The sequence below is a fragment of the Moschus berezovskii genome, chromosome 15 (assembly GCF_049115385.1).
Source record: "Moschus berezovskii isolate FMDL1 chromosome 15, NW_MosBer_1.0, whole genome shotgun sequence".
Classification (NCBI taxonomy): Eukaryota; Metazoa; Chordata; class Mammalia; order Artiodactyla; family Moschidae; genus Moschus; species Moschus berezovskii.
In genome coordinates this window covers 10,962,085-10,981,476 of record NC_142474.1, presented here as the reverse complement: position 1 = coordinate 10,981,476, position 19,392 = coordinate 10,962,085, and the positions used below count along the sequence as shown (strand labels likewise).

At 50.2% G+C, this 19,392-nt stretch overlaps 1 protein-coding gene across 1 annotated transcript in view; it reads right to left on the bottom strand.

Annotated features, from left to right (window-relative positions):
• The window catches only part of JPH2 (junctophilin 2), a 71,526-nt gene that overhangs the window by 30,134 nt on the left and 22,000 nt on the right, over positions 1 to 19,392 (bottom strand). The window contains exon 2 of the mRNA XM_055437595.2: positions 15,875 to 16,655. Within this exon, the coding sequence (XP_055293570.2) occupies positions 15,875 to 16,655 (781 nt within the window). The remainder of the gene's footprint in view (positions 1 to 15,874; positions 16,656 to 19,392) is intronic.

Here is a 19,392-nt window from a genome sequence, read left to right as displayed (position 1 = left end):
CCTGAAGGCCCCACCCAGGCTGTGTCTACACTTTGAACAATGAGGGCAACAGTCTACATCTGTGCTGTCCTACCCGGCAGCCAGGGGGCCCTAGACATGTGGCTACCGAGACTAAAGAATGGCACTTTCATTCCAATGTGTTGCCATTTAAATTGCCACACATGCTGGAACAGAGACACAGACATACAGAACGGACTTGTGGACACAGCAGGGGAAGGAGAGGCGAGGACAAATTGAGACAGCAGCATTGACATATGTTCACTGCTGTGCTAAGTCGTGTCTGACTCTCTGCGACCCCATGGACTGTGGCCCGCCAGGCTCCTCTGTCCATGCGGTTCTCCAAGCAAGAATCCTGGAGTGGGCTGCCATTTCCTTCTCCAGGGGATCTTCCCAACCCAGGGATCGAACCCAGGTCTCCTGCATTGCAGGCAGATTCTTTACCCTCTGAGCCACCAGAGAAGCCCGTATATATATATATATATATATACACTGCTGCTGCTGCTAAGTCACTTCAGTCGTGTTCGACTCTGTGTGACCCCATAGACAGAAGCCCACCAGGCTCCCCCGTCCCTGGGATTCTCCAGGCAAGAACACTGGAATGGCTTGCTATTGCCTTCTCCGTGTGTAAAATAGAGAGCTAATAGGAAGTTGCTGTATAACACAGGGAGATCAGCTTCGTGTTCTGTGATGACTTAAAGGGATGGGATGGGAGTGGTGGAAGAGAGGCTCAAGAGGGAGAGGATGTGTGTGTGTGTTGTGTGAGGGAGGGCATGTATGTATACATGATCAGCATGCATGTATAGCTGATCCCTGGTAGCTCAGCTGGTAAAGAATCTGCCTGCAATGCAGGAGACCCCGGTTCAATTCCTGGGTTGAGAAGATTCCCCTGGAGAAGGGATAGGCTACCCACTCCAGTATTCTTGGGCTTCCCTGGTGGCTCAGACAGTAAAGAATTTGCCTGCAATGCGGGAGACCTGGGTTGGATCCCTGGTTTGAGAAGATCTCCTGGAGGACAGCATGGCAACCCACTCCAGTATTCTTGCCTGGAGAATCCCCATGGACAGAGGAGCCTGGCGGGCTGCAGTCCATGGGGTCACAAAGAGTCAGACAGGACTGAGTGACTAAGCACAGCACTGCAAAGCTGATCCAAGGCTTCCCAGATGGCGCAAGTGGTAAAGAACCTGCCTGCCAATACAGGAGACATTAAGAAACGTGGGTTCGATCCCTGGGTCAAGAGGATCTGCTGGAGAAGGGAATAGCTGCCCACTCCAGTATTCTTGCCTGGAGAATCCCATGGACAGAGGAGAGTGGTGGGTCCACAGGGTCACAAAGAGTCAGACACAACTGATGTGACTGAGCACATAGCTGATTCACGCTGTTGCACAGCAGAAACTAACACTGTAAAGCAATTATCCTCAAATTAAAAATAAACGAACAGATTGCCACATGCGGCGAGTGGCCCCCACACTGGCAGAGTGACCTGTCCCCACCTCACCCCTGCACTCTCCCCAGCCTCTTATACTATGGTTTTCTCTAGCTCCACATCAGTCACGCTGCTCTCCTTGCTGCTTTTAGAACATTCCAGGCACCTCCTAGCTCTGTCCTCTGCTGGGATGCTCTCCCCTCAGGTACCCCATTGGCTAATTGGTTCAACTCCTTCATGTCACATATTTAGAAAGGCAACTTACCCCCTCCCACATACTCTAAAATTTATTTATTGTCTGCTGTGCTGTCTCCCCAGCTAGAATGTAACTCCAAGCGGGCCAGGATCTTGAGGTTTTCCTCCCTAAGCATCTACAACACTGCCTAGCACACAGTAGGTTGTTGTTGTTCAGTCACTAAGCCATATCCGACTCTTCGAGACCCCATGGACTGCAGCATGCCAGGCTTCCCTGTCCTTCACCAACTCCCTGAGTTTGCTCAAACTCATGTCCATTGAGTCAGTGATGCCATCCAACCATCTCATCCTCTGTCTCCCCTCAGTCTTTCCTAGCATCAAGGTCTCTTCCAATGAGTCAGATCTTTGCATCAGGTGGCCAAAGTATTGGAGCTTCAGCTTCAGCATCAGTCCTTCCAATGAATATTCAGAACTGACTTCCTTTAGGATGGACTGACTTGATCTCCTTGCAGTCCAAGGGACTCTCAAGAGTCTTCCCCAGCACCACAGTTCAAAAGCATCAATTCTTCAGTGCTCAGCCTTTTTTGTACAGATGCTCACATCTGTATATGACTACTTGAAAAACCATATATAGCTTTGACTATACAGACCTTTGTCAGCAAACTGATATCTCTGCTTTTCAATATATATTTGTTGAATTTGATTGAAAGCTTAACTGAGTCAAATGGAGGGTGCCTCCCCTTACGAGCTGTTGGAGACCTACCTATCAGTCAGTCAACAAGGCTTCCTGAGCCTCACTAGGTGCTGGGTGTTGTGCCGTTTGCTGGGACCTGGCAGTGAACACAGCCAACAAGGGTCCCCACGCTCTGGGGATGGACAAAGCAGCAGGGAAGACAGATCACGTCAGGACAACGGTGGGGGTGGTGGCTGAGGCCGGGGCGCAGGGAACCCAGGCTAGGAAGGAGCTCAGGGCTCCCCTGAGGAAGAAACAATCGAGCTGGGTGAGGTCTGTTACACGAGAAGGTGTTAGCAAGACCAAGAGTAAGGGAAAAGCATTTTAGGTGCATGGAACAGAATGTGCAAAGGACCAAGGGCAGGAAAGAGCATGGCCCTTTGGAGGAACTGAGGCTGGAGGTGAGGGACGGGGAGAGTGCTGTGAGATGGGGCTGGAGGGGGTGAGCTTGAGCCAGACAGGAAGGGTCTTGGGGGCCAAAGCCAGGAATCTGAAATTTCTCCTAAGGGCAGACAACCGTGATGTCCACATCACACCCCCTCAGTCTAAACCCCAGTTTGATCCATGGCTCTTCAGGACAGCTCCCAGCACAGGAGGGTACCCTTGGCATGGCCAGCGTCCCACCCAGGCTTTCTACCCAGAGCCTGCCCTCAGTGCTGCAGGAGGGAGGCCCCTTCAACCCACCCCAAATGCAAGCACATCCGAGAGGACAGGGGATTTATGCCCCCAGAGAAATCTGCAGGAATGGAGACTGGAGCCAGAGGATAAGGCTCTGCCCACCTACTCTCCCCAGAGGCACAGTGTCAGCAGTGCTCTGTACTGAGGTCCCCATCCAACCCAGTTCCTGTGGCTGCCTCCAAGCCTTCATGCCACACATTTATATTCGCTTTTCCTTCTTCCCTGTCTCTCCCTACCCACCCACTTCCCCTCACCTCCTCCTTCCTGGCATCACTTCCCAAATCCACTTCCTGCACCCAAATCCTCATTTCAGGCTCTGCTTTCAGGGGAAACCAAACTGAAGACTCCATGAAAGTTCTGCTCATGAGAGTGATACGTATGGTCAGGCTTACATTTTATTTATTTATTTTTACTTTTTGGTGGCACCGCACTGCATGCCAGATCTTAGTGTCCCAAACAGGAATCGAACCTGTACCCCTTGCAGTGGCAGCCCAGAGTTTTTAACCACTGGACCACCAGGGAAGTCCCCAAGTCTACATTTTAAAATCTCACTCCAGCTACTGAGCAGAGTCCAGGGCAGGAAAAAGACTGAAGAGCTGATGAGGGGCCCTTACAGTGGGGCAGTGAGAGGGGCTGGTGGCCATTTTGAGGCTGCAGACACCAAGGGGCCCTTGGCTGCCCCTCAGGCCGAGAAGCTCAGCAGCAAGGCAGGGTGATGGACACTTGGCTCCAGCCTGCCTGTCTGTGAGAACCTGGCTCGCCAATCTCCATCCTACAAGCCCGCCCTGGCTCTGGAGATCTGTGGCAAAAAGATGCTATTTTTAGAGAGCTGGGTGTTTACTTGAAGGATTTGAAGACTGGGCTTTATTTTTAACTGCTCTCCCAATGGCAGGGACCCGCTGGTGTGGACTTAGGAAGTCAAGTGGAAGTTGGACTGGGCTTTGGAAACCCAGGGGAGTGAAACAGCCTACGCTTGGGGAAGGATGAAGCTTGGAGGAAATGCCAGCTTGCCTCTCTGAGCTCCCCTTGCCTGACTCTCTGGGTAGGAATAATGATGATAAAGCTGGCCAGGGCCTCTCTTTACCGAACACCGAGGCTGCATGAAATCCTCGACACACATCCTCTCATTTAGTCTTCATCACAATGTGGGAGGCCAGGCTGTTAACTGTTCCCATTCTGCAGACGAGGAAAGTGAGGCTCAGGAAGGACAAAGGACATAATGTCTGCAAGAAACAGAGTGGGGGACTTCCCTGGTGGTCCAGTGGTTAAGAACCTGCCTTGCAACACAGGGGACGCTGGTTCAATCCTGGGTCGAGGAACTAAGACCCCACATCGGGGAATTAAGAACCCACATGCTGCGGGGCAGCTAAGCCCTGGTGCCACAATGAAGACCCAGCACAGCCAAAAAACAAGGAGAGAAAGAAGCAGAGCAGGATTCAAACCTCAATCTCTTCACCTCCCCAGGCTTTCAACTGCTCTGCCATACAAAACGATGGCTGGTCAGGCACCAAGGTCAAGGCACGGAATATCAGACTGGCAGGATAGTAACCTGAAATGTTAGCACTCAAAGACTTTTTCTTCCAACAGTGCTTGGGAGGGTAGAGTCCGGATCAGAAAATCTGAAGCCTTGTTGTGTCAGTTATTTGGGGATTTGGGCGAGTTTCCTCATCTGTGAAATGGACTACTATAATAATTAGCACTTCCTTCATGAGGATTTGGCTCCATCCTGGTGGCTTAGACAGTAAAGAATTTGCCTGCAATGTGGGAGACCCAGGTTCGATCCCTGGGTCGGGAAGATCTCCTGAATAAGGAAATGGAAACCCACTCCAGTATTCCTGCCTAGAGAATTCCATGGACAGAGGAACCTGGGCGGGGGGGGGGTGCGGGGGCTACAGTCCACGGGGCCACAAAGAGTCGGACACGACTGAGCGACTAACACGTTCATGAGGATTAAATGAAATGATGCATATAAAAGAGAATTAGCACAAAGTCTGGTACCCAGTGATCAGAACATGGCCCTGACCTGTGCCTGGCCCCATCCTAAGGGCTTGATCCTCTCATGTGCCCAAGGCTGGTCCTTTCATGATCCTCATCTTAGAGATGAGGAAATGGAGGGACAGAGGGACTTCCCTGGTGGTCCAGTGGCTAAGACTCCACACTCCCAATGCAGGGGGCCTGGGTTCGACTCTTGGTCAGGGACCTAGATCCCATGTGCTGCAACTAAAGATCTTGTATGCCACAGCTAAGATCTGCTGTGACCAAATGAATAAAATAAACTATAATTGTAAATATTAAAAAAAAAAAACAGAAATGGAGAGACAAACTTTAGAGGGAAGTCACTTGCCCATAAGGCTATCAAGTGTCCAGGGCTAGAACCCAGGCAGCCTGGCCCCAAGTCTGAGCCCTCAAGCACTTGGTCGTATGGCCACTATTATTCTCACCGTTTCTGTTATTCCAACACCCTGTGTCCAGGCCCTTCCGGTGATGACCCGAGTCCCTGGAGCTGCTGCACTGCAGCCTAGCTCAGGTGCCACGGTCAGGGCCAAGCACTGGCTTCGCAGGGTTGGACCTTCTACTGGGACATGGGGAAACCCTGGCATTGGAATAAAAAGATGATCTTTCTCCCCAAAGTGCAGGCTGTTGGCCTGTCTGTTCTCTGACTGCTATTTAGGCTGAAATATCAAGCTGGAAAGGTTCCAGAGCCAGACTGAACCAGTTTATAGGGCCAGGGGTGGGGGAGATAAAATGCTCTTTTCCACCTCCCAGAGCCCTGTCCTCTTCCTGGTCGATCTATTAAACGTGACCCAGAAACCAAGTGAGGTTTCGCAAGAGCCCCCCACACTCTGTCCTTTGGCCATACTCCTCTCTCTGGGTCATTGCCCCTTTTGAGGCCTCAGTTTCTCCATCTGCTAAATGAATACACTGGGTGGCATCCTCTGACCAGCTTTGTCTGAGGACTGATGGGAGTGATGCTGAGTGTTTTCTCTGCACCTCCACTCTCCGAGCTCCAAAGGCCTGGCTCCCCCAAACACTCTGCCCTACAGTCGGTACATTGCCCTGCTGCCAGGGATCCAGGCAATATCTTCTTTCTCCCTAGACCACTGGGCTCAGAGGCCTTAGAGTCACAGCTGCCTCGTGTATATCATGAGAATCCAGCTCTGACAACTCAGGAAATTCCATTCATCCTGGGCTTCGGTCTCTGGGAGCAAGGGGATTTTGTCCATCTGGCATTTCTCAGAAGAGGGGTAGGATGGGGGGCAGGAATCCGGGGTCTGGGGCCCTTCCAACATGTCGAGGCCACCCCCTGGGCATTTAATCCTCCCTGATGGAACCCCATATCCAGGAATCTCTGGGGGTCAGCTGGAAATAGAACAAGGGGAATTTCTGCTTCTGTGGGCCTGGGCAAGTTAATAGGGACCACTGGGTTCATGGAACACCAGACTGTCCTCAAACAATTTGGCAAAGATGCAAAAGACTGATAATCATGGTGTTGATGATGGTGTGAGGAAAATACCCTCTTATACATTGTTGGGGTGGGTTATAAATTTGATGCAACCTTTTTTGGAGATGAACTGGGATTCTGATAATAATTAAAACACACATTCTTTTTGACTCAGCAATTCCACTTCTAGGAATTTAACCCATCAAAGTACATCTGTGCAAGCAAGGATGACAGGCAGAGACATGGGAGCATCCCAGTAGGCTAACAACTTGGCATGCCTTGCAGTGATTACTCTTAAATATCTATTGAACATATATGGGGAGGGGGCAGTGGGACCTTATATAGGGATGATTTGGATTTTTTCTTGTTGGTGTTAATCCACTCAAGGGTACCATAGACCTTTTCAGGGGAGAGACCACTGAATTTACACTTTGACCATGAATGTCAAGAGTCAGTCCCTTGCAAAGACCTGGGACAATGGCCTTATATTTCCAATGCATTTGAATGATGCCGGAGTAGCCCGGATAGGATAGAGTACCTGGCTGAGCCATCCCTTTAACCAGATCCATGAGCAAGAACATGGGTCCAAGGATGTTCACTGCAGCCTTGTTTGTAATCGTGAAAACATGAAATGCTTTCAATCTCCGTCAAGAGAGATCTGGTTAAATAAACCATGCTGCATCCAAACTGTGGAATATTATGCAGTTGTTAAAAAGAAAGGGCAGTATGTACATAAGATGAAGAGATCTCAAAACATATTAAGTTTAAAAGCAAAATGAAGAACATTATGTAGGTAGTTCGGGTGTGGAAAATAAAAACAAAAAATCACAAACCAGAATAGGTAAACAGAATGATGCTATAAGTAAAGTGTTAACAATGGCTACTTTAAAGGTACGATCAAAATAGAAGCAGAAAAGAGGTTTTACTAGTTTTTATCTTCTATCATTCTGAATTTCCTTACATTTCAGCAAGTATGCTGTTCTGCACAACGTAAAAAAAGAAAAAGAGGAAAGAGAGAAATTACCTAACTGAAGTGGCAGAAACTGTCCCAGGTAAGATCACAGACTCTGGGGCCAGAATTATAGATCTATCACTTACTACCTATGTGACCTGGAGTATGTTCTAACAGTCTCTATGTGCCACAGTTAGAATTAGATGAGTGGATTTAGCTAAGCATTTAGAACAGTGCCTGCTGCATAGTAAGTTCCAAACTCCTTAACCCGGCATTCAAAGCCGTCCTCACCTGGCCCTCAGCTGCCTTCCCAGGCTCATCTCTAATCGCTTTCCCCACCCACGGCACCCCTGCTAATGACTCATGGCTCCCAAAATAAACCACACACATTCCTACCTCCATGGCTTTACCTGGAATGACCTTTCTCTTCCACTTCTCCACCTGGCAAACTACTAAGCAGACTTACCCACAACCTGAAGGGAATCTCCCAGACTACCTCTGGGGCAAGTAGTTACTCTTTGTTCCTCTAACACACCACTGATCGTGTCAAATTCCAGCCTGTCTTGTTCACTAGGCTGTGAGTCCCCAGAGGATGCTAGCCATGCTGATCCTGTGGGTGTCCAGTGTTCCAGTACAAGCTTGGCCCAGAGTAATTGCTAATCAACAGTTCTGAAAGAAAACCATCTAAAGGTTAGGCCGTGGTTAAGGCCATTCTAGAACAAGATCTCTTGACTCTGGGGTCTCAACTCCCAGCTCTGCCATTATTCAGAGGAATGACCTTGTCTGAGATACACAATCTGTCTGTGCCTCAGTTTCCTCATCTGTAAAATGGGAATAAAAGTACCTTCTTCATAGGGTTGTTCTGAGGATTGAGTTAGTATAACTAAGGTACTTAGAATCCTTCTGGCTCCTAAAAATAAGAACTACATAGATCCTTGTTAAATAAAAATTAAATAATCAGGCGCAAACATGGGCAAACTTAGCCCTAGTCCAAGGCCAGCCCCTCTTCCCAGGATGGCCTGCACAGCCGGGAGGTGCTGGAAATGAATGCTGGCAGATGTGAAATCACAGCCTGAAGCAGCACCAGGACTTCCCTGGCGGGCCAATGGTTAGGAATCCGCCAGCCAAGGCAGGGAACATGGATGTGATCCCTGGTATGGGAAGACCCTACGTGCCACCAGACAACTAGGCCCATTAGCTACAACTACTGAGCCCACACTCTGCAACAAGAGAAACCACCACATGAAGCCCACTCACTGCAACTAGAGGAAGGCTGTGGGCAGCAACAATGACCCAGTGCAGCCAAAACTAAATCAATAAATAAAAACTCTTCATTAAAAAAAAGGGAAGAAATAGCACCAGACCCGTTCTTTTTGTCAGTCAAGGACCAACCTTGGTCAGGTGCCTATAGGTCTCTCACATCTGTCAATCTCTAGCCAATGTCTCTTTTCAGCAAAAAGGGACCAGACTTCAGGCTTAGCATCTTTGGCCTTAAGGTTGACCTCAGTTTGGCCTTAGGTTGACCTCAAACTTGAACAGCATTCTGTTTTCAGAACCTCCCGTGATATGGATCTCTCATTTTTAACAGTGTTCCAAAGTCTTCCTTTTCAGTAAGTGTACATATTTTAAAGTAAGTTGATTTAAAGATAGAGATTAAATTGGAAAGGTCCATATAGTCAAAGCATGGTTTTTTCCAGTAGTCATGTATGGATATGAGAGTTGGACCATAAAGAAAGCTGAGGGTCGAGGAATTGATGCTTTTGAACTGTGGTGTTGGAGGAGACTCTTGAGAGTTCCTCAGACTGTAAGGAGATCAAACCACTCAGTCCTAAAGGAAATCAATTCTGAATATTCATTGGAAGGAATGACGCTGACGCAGAAGCTCCAATACTTTGGCCACCTGATACGAAGAACTGACTCATTGGAAAAGACGCTGATGCTGGGAAAGATTGAAGACGGGAGGAGAAGGGGACGACAGAGCGTGAAATGGTTGGATGGCATCACCGACTCAATGGACGTGGGTTTGGGTGGACTCCAGGAATTGGTGATGGACAGGGAGGCCTGGCGTGCTGCGGTTCATGGGGTCGCAGAGAGTCAGACTCGACCGAGTGACTGAACTGACTGAGACTGGAAAACAGAGGTGATTTGTGGGCAAAAACTGGGACTGTGGCCTGCGGAAGATACAACCTGGGGAGACACAGGCTTCCCTCCCGCTGATGTTAATATCATTCTCAAGGGAGACTCAGATCAGCACAGAATGACTCGTCATAACACAGTTCATTGTTAACAGTGTACACCTCCTTGCACGCCTTCAAAGCAAAGGCCCTTCACATGAGCTATCTCTTTTATCCTCTGCAACAACACTTTGAAAGAGAATTAATGTGATTCCCAGTTGACTGAAATGGAAAGTAAGGCATAGAGAGGTGAGGTAACTTGCTTAAGTCACACGGTTTGTAAGAAGCTAAACCCAGATTCAAACCTAGATCTGTCCAATGTCTCAGCCAAGCTCTTGGCTCTAAGGTTGCCAAGCTCTTAGCTTCTGCTCATCTGAGAAATTCACCTCCCAGCAACTCACAACGCCACCTCTAACCCTGCATTCAACCTGGGAACGTCCAGAGTCAGTCAGGGAGTGGGTGAGAATCGGGGTGGGGACGTGGAGGAGCAGAGAACACATGTGTTCAGGGGACCCTATCTTCAGGGTCACACCGATGCCACTATGGTCTAGAACCTGAGATGTTGCAAACGTTACACCCCGGGGAGGCTGAGAACTCCCGCAGGCCAGGCCCTGCCTCTGCTGCAGTGGCACGACACCAATAAAAGAATCCTAGACAATGACAACAGCAGCTAATGTTTATTGAGTGCTTCCCACTTGTGGCCCTTGTCCTGAATGCTGCGTATATAGTGTCTGGTTTAACTTTTGTGAAAACGTTTCGAGGTAAACACTCATCTCCTTTTAGACATAAGAGAATTACAATCTGGAAAGAAGACGAGATATGGCCAGCAGCAGCAGAGGGCAAGCTCCACTGAGAACCTCTCCCTGTGCTCCTTCCAGAAGGGAGCCATTTATCAGGGTGTTGGCATGACAACCAGAAGGATTTAGATGCCTCCTCAAACATCCCAGCTTCCTCCCACGGCCAGCATCCACGACCTTAAAAGGCATTACAAAAAGCGAGAGTAGCCACAAAATCAGAAACCCTGAAGCTAATTCCCCCTCGATCGCCTACTGGCTGTGAGCCTTTCTTCGTCCCTTTTCCATACCTCAGTTTCCTTATCTGGTCAGTGAAGGAGCTGGACCAGCTCCTTAGGGCCCTGAATGGGTCTAGGAGCTACACTGTCCAAGAAAAGTGTAACATGAGACACACGTGCAATTTTTTATTTTTTTACTTTTCTAGTTGCCACATTCAAAAATGTTAAAAGAAACAAGTGAAATTTATTACAATAATATGCTTTCCCAAACCCATTATATCTAACACATAATCATTTCAGGACTTCCCCAGCGGTCCAGAGGTTAAGACATCGCCTTCCAATGTAGGGGATTGCAGGTTCAACCCCTGGTTGGGGAGTTAAGATCCCACATGCCTCATGGCCAAAAAAAAGCCAGAACATAAACAACAGAAGCAATATTGTAGTGAATTCAACAAAGTTTTTAAAAATGGTCCACATCCCCCCACCAAAAAATATAAACATTTCAAATTGTAATCAATATAAAAATTACTAGGTTCCTTTACATTTTTTTCTTACGAGGTCTTTGAAAGCCAGTGTCTGCTACACACTTATAGTGCGTTTCAATCCGTATCAGCCACACTTTAAGACCTCGACAGACGCACATGGCTGAGGGCCATCATACTGGACAGCGCAGAGCTAGAACCGCCTTCAATCTAGAGCCCATTTTAGGGAGTGAGACATCTCAGCTCTCTCCCTTCTCCCTGGGAAAGCGGTCCTGGTCCTAGACTTTGAGCTGAGAAGTTCCTTTCAAGCCCAGAGCAGACAATCTGAGGCCACAATGGAGAGAAACCCCAGGCTGCCTGGGCCAAGGAGGCTGGTAGTAAGGCTCTCTGTTCTCTGCAGCCTGATTACTCAACAAAGCCCCTGGGAACGAGGCTCCTCCTAACCCAAAGATTCCCTTAATTGGAAATTCAATCTGAGCTTAAAACCGAGTCAAGCAGCTACCCACGCCCCCCCACACACAAGTGCCACCAGCCCTGTGGGCATCTAGGATAAGGAATCCTAACCTCTCCTCCTGGTGGCACCACGTGGAGGAAGCTGGCACCACCTTCTCACTCCTGACACTCAGTGCCCAGCCGTGGGCCTGGCAGCCTTCTTGGAGGGAGTTCAGTGTCTTGATGTTCAAGGGCACAGCCTTGGCAGGAAGGACAGGGAGGGTAGGGAAAGCAAGGGGGTGGAAAGGGGCAAGCTTTTGTCCCCAGCAGGAGAAGACCTTGGGGAAATCCCTCCTTCTCTGCAAGCTTCCATTTCATCACCTTTAAAACTGAACATGTTAAATGATGGCAAAGACTGCTTTGACTGTTGTTTGCTCTGTGCCACGCATTTCTCAGGCATTATCTCATCTACTCCCCAAAATGAACCCAGGAAAGAAAGAAGAGCCAGAGTTCAGAGCGGTGAGGCAACTTGACCAAGGTCACACAGCAATTCAATACAAGAGCCAGAATTCCAGCTCGTGGACTTCTAAATCAAGAGTTTAAGCTCTTACCTCATTTAAGCTCCTTTGAGCCCCAGGCTGGCACAGAACAGTCTTGGCTTATGCCTGTCGTAACTATATACACTTGGCATAATAACTTTAAAAGTTCCTTTGAAGAGAAAAGACAAATCTTCCACACAGAAGAATTTCCAATTACGTATATGAATACTTTCCCCTCCAAAAGGTAGAGGTTAATTCCAGACCCTTTCTGAGTGTGGGCTGAACTGGGTGTCTGGGATCCAAAGATTAAATTAGGGGAAGGAGAAAATGGTAATTTGACAGCAGAGAAACCCAGCAGACACCACCTTAAAGCCTGAAGTTTAGTTAACAGTAAGGTATGAATGTTGGCTTTGATGAATGTGTCACTGTAATGAAAGAAGCTGACATTAGAGGAACCTGGGTGAAGAGTATATGGGAACTCTCTGCACTACCTTTGCAGCTCTTCAGTAAGTCTACAATGATTCCAACATCAAAGTGCTATTTTTAAAATGTGACCCCTTGGGACTTCACTGGTGAGCCACTGGGTAAGACTCAGAGCTCCCAAGGCAAGGGGTGTGGGTTCAATCCCCAGTCAGGGAACTACATCCCACATGCTGGAAAGATTGAAGATCCCGTGTGATGCAAACTAAGACTCTGTGCAGCCAAATAAATATCATAAAGTGCTCATAAAAGCATCCAATAAGTCATGACTATCTGGCTCTGCCCCTAACCAAGAAATCTTAAGAAAATTACCCATACCTTCTTTCTGCCTTAATGACAGTAACTATTCACACATTCCTAGCAACTGAAAGTTTACAATGTTTAGAGTGGGCAAATGTGCCAGTTAAAGCTTCGGAACCAGAAATCTAGGAGCTGAAGCCCTGGTTCTCTCACGTGCTTGCCAGGTGGCCTGACGCATACTGTCTTCCTTCTCTGGGCCTCAGTTTCCACATCTGTAGAATGAATTCACTGAAGGACACAATGACTAGCAGTATCTATGGAGCCCTTGCTAGGTGTCCAGCATGGCGGTGGATACTGTGATGTGCTACCCAGTTTCCCCTTCAGAACCAGGGATTTATGTCTCCCCTCCTCCTGCCCTCAATCCAGCTGCTCAGAGTGCAGGCTACTGTCAGTGCTGTCCAGGGACTGCCATTAGCTGAAGAGAGCCGATCAGCCCCAGGTCATGCGCCTTCTGGAGGTCAGCTTGGATCCAAAGTAGAGGCTCCAAAGATCCAGCTCCCTCACTTCAACTTGGGAGAACTTTGAAGGTCATCTCCACTGCAGGGCGCCCCTTGTGGCCTGCTGAGGCACTGCGGAGGCTGCATTGCAGCCCAGCATGACCCTCTGCCCAGTCCTGCCTCCTTCCCTTCCCCAGATATTGATCCTCAGAATGTGCCCGTAAACCTCCTGCATAGTAATCTCCATCTCGAAGTTGGCTTCCGAGAAAACTCGTCCCATGACAGAACTGTGAACCATTGGACGTGCACTATGCTTTTTAACCCTCAGACCAACCCCATTTTTACAGATGAGACAACTGAGGTTGATTTAGCCAAGAACATACAACTAAGAAACGGTGGCATCACAGACAGGGAACGGAAGTTCAGATGGGCAAACTGAGTTGCCCAGGTCTGAGCTGAAAGATGAAAGAGCTAAGACTCGGCCCTTCGCCTGCTTAATCCTGAAGACTACAGTGGGAAAGCCTCCATCCCAGGCCATTTTGAGCCACCAGCAGGAGGGTTCTTGGCATGGAGACAGGCTGGTACCTCTCACTGCTGTCCTGCCACACCCTCTGTTGCCCCCGCAGTTCATCGACACCTGCAAAACAGGATTAACAGCAGTACCTACCTCCTCATGACCTTGTAAAAATTAAATGAGTTACTATATATCCCTGATGGCTTCCCTGGTGGCTCAGATGGTAAACAATCCGCCTGCAACGCAGGAGACCTGGGTTTGATCCCTGGGTTGGGAAGATCTCTTGGAGAAGGGACTGGCAACCCACTCCAGTATTCTTGCCTGGAGAATCCCATGGACAGAGGAGCCTGGTGAGCTACAGTCCATGGGGTCACAAAGAGTCAGACACAACTCAGCAACTAACACACGTACATGAAGACATCAGAATGGTGACTGGCTCACAGGAAGCCCATTATAAGTGTTAGAATATAAACAAATCATATAAGCAGCATGAAGTTGCAACTGAGAATGTTGTAAGAAGACATCTATGCAGCTGAGTGAGAGTCAGGCTGTGACAGGGGGTGAAGCTTCATCAGCTCTATATGGGGGTCAGACTTGACCCGATCTCTGAAGGAGGAATAGAAATTAAGGGGCAGCAAGAGGAAGGAAGAGTAGTCCAGGCAGAGGAATCAGCAGGAACAAAAGCCTTCGGATAGGAAGAACTAGAGAAGGATGATGAAAGGCCAGTATGACTAGTACAGAGCCAAAAATCCAGGTCCTAGGACATGGTGGTAGAAAATGAGGCTAGAGAGGAGGTTAGGAACCACTTACTACCTGGCCTCTCACTACCTGGGTGACTTGCAACTTTATCTTTCAGAGCCTCATTTATATCAGCTGTAAAATGGAGATAAAAATAGTACAAAGTCATTAAGGGGACTGAATAAGTCAATGTTTGTAAACCACTTAAAATAATGCCACGCACACAGCAGGTGTTATAAACGTCTGAAGGTAATACTGGAACATTTTCTGAAGTACAGTGAGAAGACATAGAGGGGCTTGAATATGGATGAAAGCGTAGGTACTTAATGGATGGGGAGTGGATGGGTGAAGGGCTGGCGGATGGGTCAGTGGAGGTGCTTGAGAGAATGGACAGGTGGATGGATTGCTGGGTCTGTTTGGGGGATGAAGGTGATTTGATGGATGGATAATGGGCGGATGGTTGGATGACTGGGCAGGTGGTAGAAGCGGATGTTGTTTCAGTGGACCGAAGCATGATTGGGTAAAGGGGTGACTGGATAAATGGAGGAAATCAGATGAATGAAGGTGGTGGGGTAAATGGATGCATGGTTGAATGTTAGGATGGCTGGTGGTTCGGTGGATGGGAGAAGTTGAGTGAATGTGGGTGCTGGGAATGAAGGGATGGATGGATGGTTGAACGGGTGTCTAGGTGGTTGGAAGAACGGTAGTGGACGGATGGGTGGGTGAGTGCTTGGTTGAGTGGGTGTAAAGATGGAAAGCTGAATGGATAGATGAAGAAATGGTTGGGTGGATAAGGTGGATGTTATACAGGGGCTGAGTGGATGGATGGATAGAGGAGTTGGGTGGATGGAGGGATTGCTCGGGTGGGCAGTAGAGAAGTTAAGTGAGCAAAGGGGTTGGGTGAATGATTGAATGACAGGGTGGTTGGATGGGCGACTAGGTGGTTGAATAGGTTGTTGGGTGGTTGGATGGGTAACTGGGTGGTAGAATGAGTAAACAGAAAATTAAGCGGCTGGGTGGGTGGGATGGACAGTTGGGTAGAGAGATGGTTTAGGTCAATATTATAAAAGTTGGGTGAACGTGAGGTTTAAGTGAAGGGAGGGACTGGGAGGGTGGGAAGAATCCAGTGTATGAATGGATGGATGATGGATGCACAATGAATGGATGGGTGAGCAGGTGGCATGAGATCCCGAAGCACCGCCAATAAACCCTCTATATAAAGTCTCGGGGGAAAAGCCCTGATGGTGAAAGAAGCAGGAACAGGGCCTCCGAGGCTGCGCTGGCCCGGAACCCCTTCCCGGAATGGGACGCTGCCCATCCGCGCCCCGCCCGGGGGGTCCTACCTGGAGGCGGCGATCTCGGCCTTCTGGCGCGCGATGGCGGCGGCGCGCTGGGCGCCCTCCACGCTGTGGTCCACCTTCTGGCGGACCTTGCTGCTCTTGAGCGGCAGCACGCGGCGCTTGGTGCCCTTGACCAGCACGTTGTGGCGGTACTTGCCCTCCTCGCGGCGGCCGTCGGGCAGCGTGGTGCAGCCGTAGCCGTGGCGCAGGTTGTCCAGCCACTCGCCCTCGTAGCGGAGGCCGCTGGAGCGCTCGCTCACGCCGAAGCCCGAGCGCTTGTCGTTCTTCCACTCGCCCATGTAGGTCTCGGTGGTGGTGGCGTCGATGTCGGCCTCGAAGGGCGCCGCCTCGTCGGCGCCCTCGCCCAGGCTGCCGGTGGACGCGGCGTCGCTGGCGCCCGAGCTGAGGTCGCTCTTGAGGAAGCTGACGCGGCTGCGCTGGCTGCCCAGCGACGTGCGCGACTCGGCGCGGCGCAGCTTCCCCAGCAGCGCGCCCCGCTGGAACAGGCCGCCGCCCCGGGCCGCCCGCGCCGCCGCCTCGGCGTTGGCCAGGAGGCTGAGCGCGAAGCCGCCGCGCGGGATGGCCGGCCCGGGCAGCGCGGGGCCGTCGGCGGCCGGCGAGGCGGGCGAGTCCGGGGCCAGCGTGCCGTTGCTGTGCTCGCTGCGCAGGGACGAGAGCGACGTGCGCAGCGGCGAGCGCACCACCACGGCCATCCCGTAGGGCACGCTCTGGCGCACGCCGTAGCCGTGGCGCATGCCGTTGGTGAACTGGCCTTGGTATGTCCCTGCGGGCGAGGAGAGGGCGGTCAGTGGGCCCCCCGGGGCTGCCCGGGAGCCCGGCCGTGCCACGGGCCAGGCCGTCGAGGGGCAGGGGATGTGGAGGGACCGGAGCCAGCAGGCCTCCGAGGGTTGAGATCGCCTGAGTGTGTGAGAGCACGTGCCTGAAAGCCAGGCGTTGACGCAGTGGTGTGAATAGTCCCGCTAGTGGGAACGTGGCAAGGTCAGGAGCACGCAAGATGGAGTGAGGTGGAGTGACGCAGGGCATCAGTGTGTGAAGCTGTGCCAGTAGGCGAGGTCCCTCGAGTGCGTGGAGTTACACGCGTGTGCCAGGACATGAGCAGACAGTGTGTATATTTCTGCTAGTGGGAACACGCTAGGGGCTTTAGTGTGCCAAACAGAGTGAGGTTGAGAGAGCCTTTTTAAGTGAAGAGTGAGCACGTGAGGCTCTGTGAGTGTGAAGTTAACTGAGCGTGCATAGAAATGGGATCACACAAGAGAAATGAAAAGTGCCAGAGCGAGAGTGGGTAAGACAGTTTGTGCAGTAGTGTGAAAATTGCATTTGTGTGAGTGTGCACGGTAGGGGAGCATGTGAAAGCATGAGTGTGCAAGGCAGTGTGTGCACAGAGGGTGACTGAGATCACACCGGCGGGTCGTCATGAGATGTATGTAAGGTCATGAGAGCATTTGCGGTCTTCAGTGTGCAGGGACAGGTAACGTTGAGTGAAGGTGCAAGACTGTTAGAGGATCAAAGAGTGCAAACTTGTGAGCAGGCAAGGCTCTGCGAGTATGTGAGGTTCAATGTTTGTGCATGGTTATCCTGGTGTTCAAGGTGCGGTGAAGGTCCAAGGTCATGAATGGCTAAGGCGGTGTTTTCATGGTGGTATGAATGTTGGAGGGCATGGGAAGGTGTGTATTTGTGCAAGGTCATGTGTAGAGGAGGCCGTTGGGGGCATGAATATCAGTGCCTTTTGATTGTGTAGGCTCATGTGTGTCTGACGCAGTGTGTACACATGGTGTGAGTGCCTGGTGGAGGTGACATTATGGGTACGTGTGAGGTCTGAGTGCGCAAGGCCATCTGAGTGTTAAAGTGCAGCGTCATCTGAGGTTGAGACCCCCGCCGCTGAGGGTGTGAGGTCGGGCGCCTTAACGAAACTGAGACCGTGTGACCCTGCCTGTGTCAGGAGAGTGGCGTGCACAGGGAGCTATTAGCAGGACGGCCTTGCGTGTCCGTGAGTGTGAACACATGAGCTCCTGGGAACTAGAATCTGTGCGTGTGACGGTGCCATGCATAGAGGGGCAGAAGCGAGTAGTGGTTCGAAGCACAGACTGCGGAGCCAGGCTGCTGGGTCTGAATCCTGCCTTGGCCCTTGCTAGCTGTGTAACCTCGGGCAAGTGACTTAACCTGTGTCTCAGCTGTCTCACCCGTTAGAACAGATTAACAGTTGCCTCTCACCTCATAGGGTTGTTGGAGGTTTAAATGAGTTAATATTGAAGGAAAAGATATGCCTGTGATTTTGCAAAGTTGTGCTAGTGTGTGTGGTCACCTAGCTGCATGAACAAGCTGATACAAAGCTACACAATAGCTTCATATTCTACCCCTATCCTAACAGGCTGTGCTCCCTGGGGCTCCATCCAAGACCTCCCCCCTCCCCTGTCCTCCCTGGGGGATTGCATCATCTGGTGCCTTTATAACTGCCACCTATCTCCTGCTGGTTATCCTGACTATATCCCCAACCTCTTCCCCTCTGCAGTTCCACCTTGAAGATGGGTACCCCCAGATGTGACACAGCATCTCCAACTCATCACCCCCTCTCCCCCACACCTGTTCTGCCTTCTTGATCTTTTTCCCCACAGTAGCACCCCTGAAAGCCATTTCTCTGCCTCCATCTTTGTGCCTGGAGTATACAGAACAGTGCCTGACACATCATGTTCACTGAAGTGAGGGGGCAATTCAGAGCCTTTGTTTTAAACACAAGCGGATATGCAGCCCTGGTTAACCAAACAACCAAATGGCTTCCCAACAAATACCCAGGATGGCTGCTAAGGGACCCCTAAGGTCAACCCCACAGGCATGCTCCCATTCAGACCTTTGCACTGACTGTTCCCTCTGCTTGGAACTCTTTTCCCTCCCAATGTCCTTGAAGTGTTTGCTCACTGAGGCTTACCTAACCACCCTATTTAAAATTACAGTCTGCCTGGGACTTCCCTGGTGGTCCAGTGGTTAAGAATCTGCCTTGCAATGCAGGGGACACAGGTTTGAGTCCTGGTCGGGGAACTAAAATCCCACATGCCGCAGAGCAACAAAGCCTGCGAAAGATCCTGTGTGACGCAACACAGATCCGCGTGCTACAATCAAGACCCGATGCGACTAACTAAATCAGTGTTTGTAAAAATAAGTAAAATGCTAACCCTCACCGGGTTTCTTTCACTTTCCTTCTTTGCTTTTTGTTCCTTCATAGCATATCTAACATTACATATATTTTGCTTTTTCTTTTGTTTTTTGACTATCTTCCCTGGGTTTCCCTGGTGGCTCAGTGGTAAAGAATCCACCTGCTGACACAAGAGGTGCAAGTTTGATTCCTGGGTCGGGAATATTCCCTGGAGAAGGAAATGGCAACCCACTCCAGTATTCTTGCCTGGAAAATGCCATGGACAGGAGTCTGGCAGGCTACATGGGGTTGCAGAGAGTCGGACATGACACACATACGTGGCATATCTCCCCAGTAGAATGCAAGTTCCATA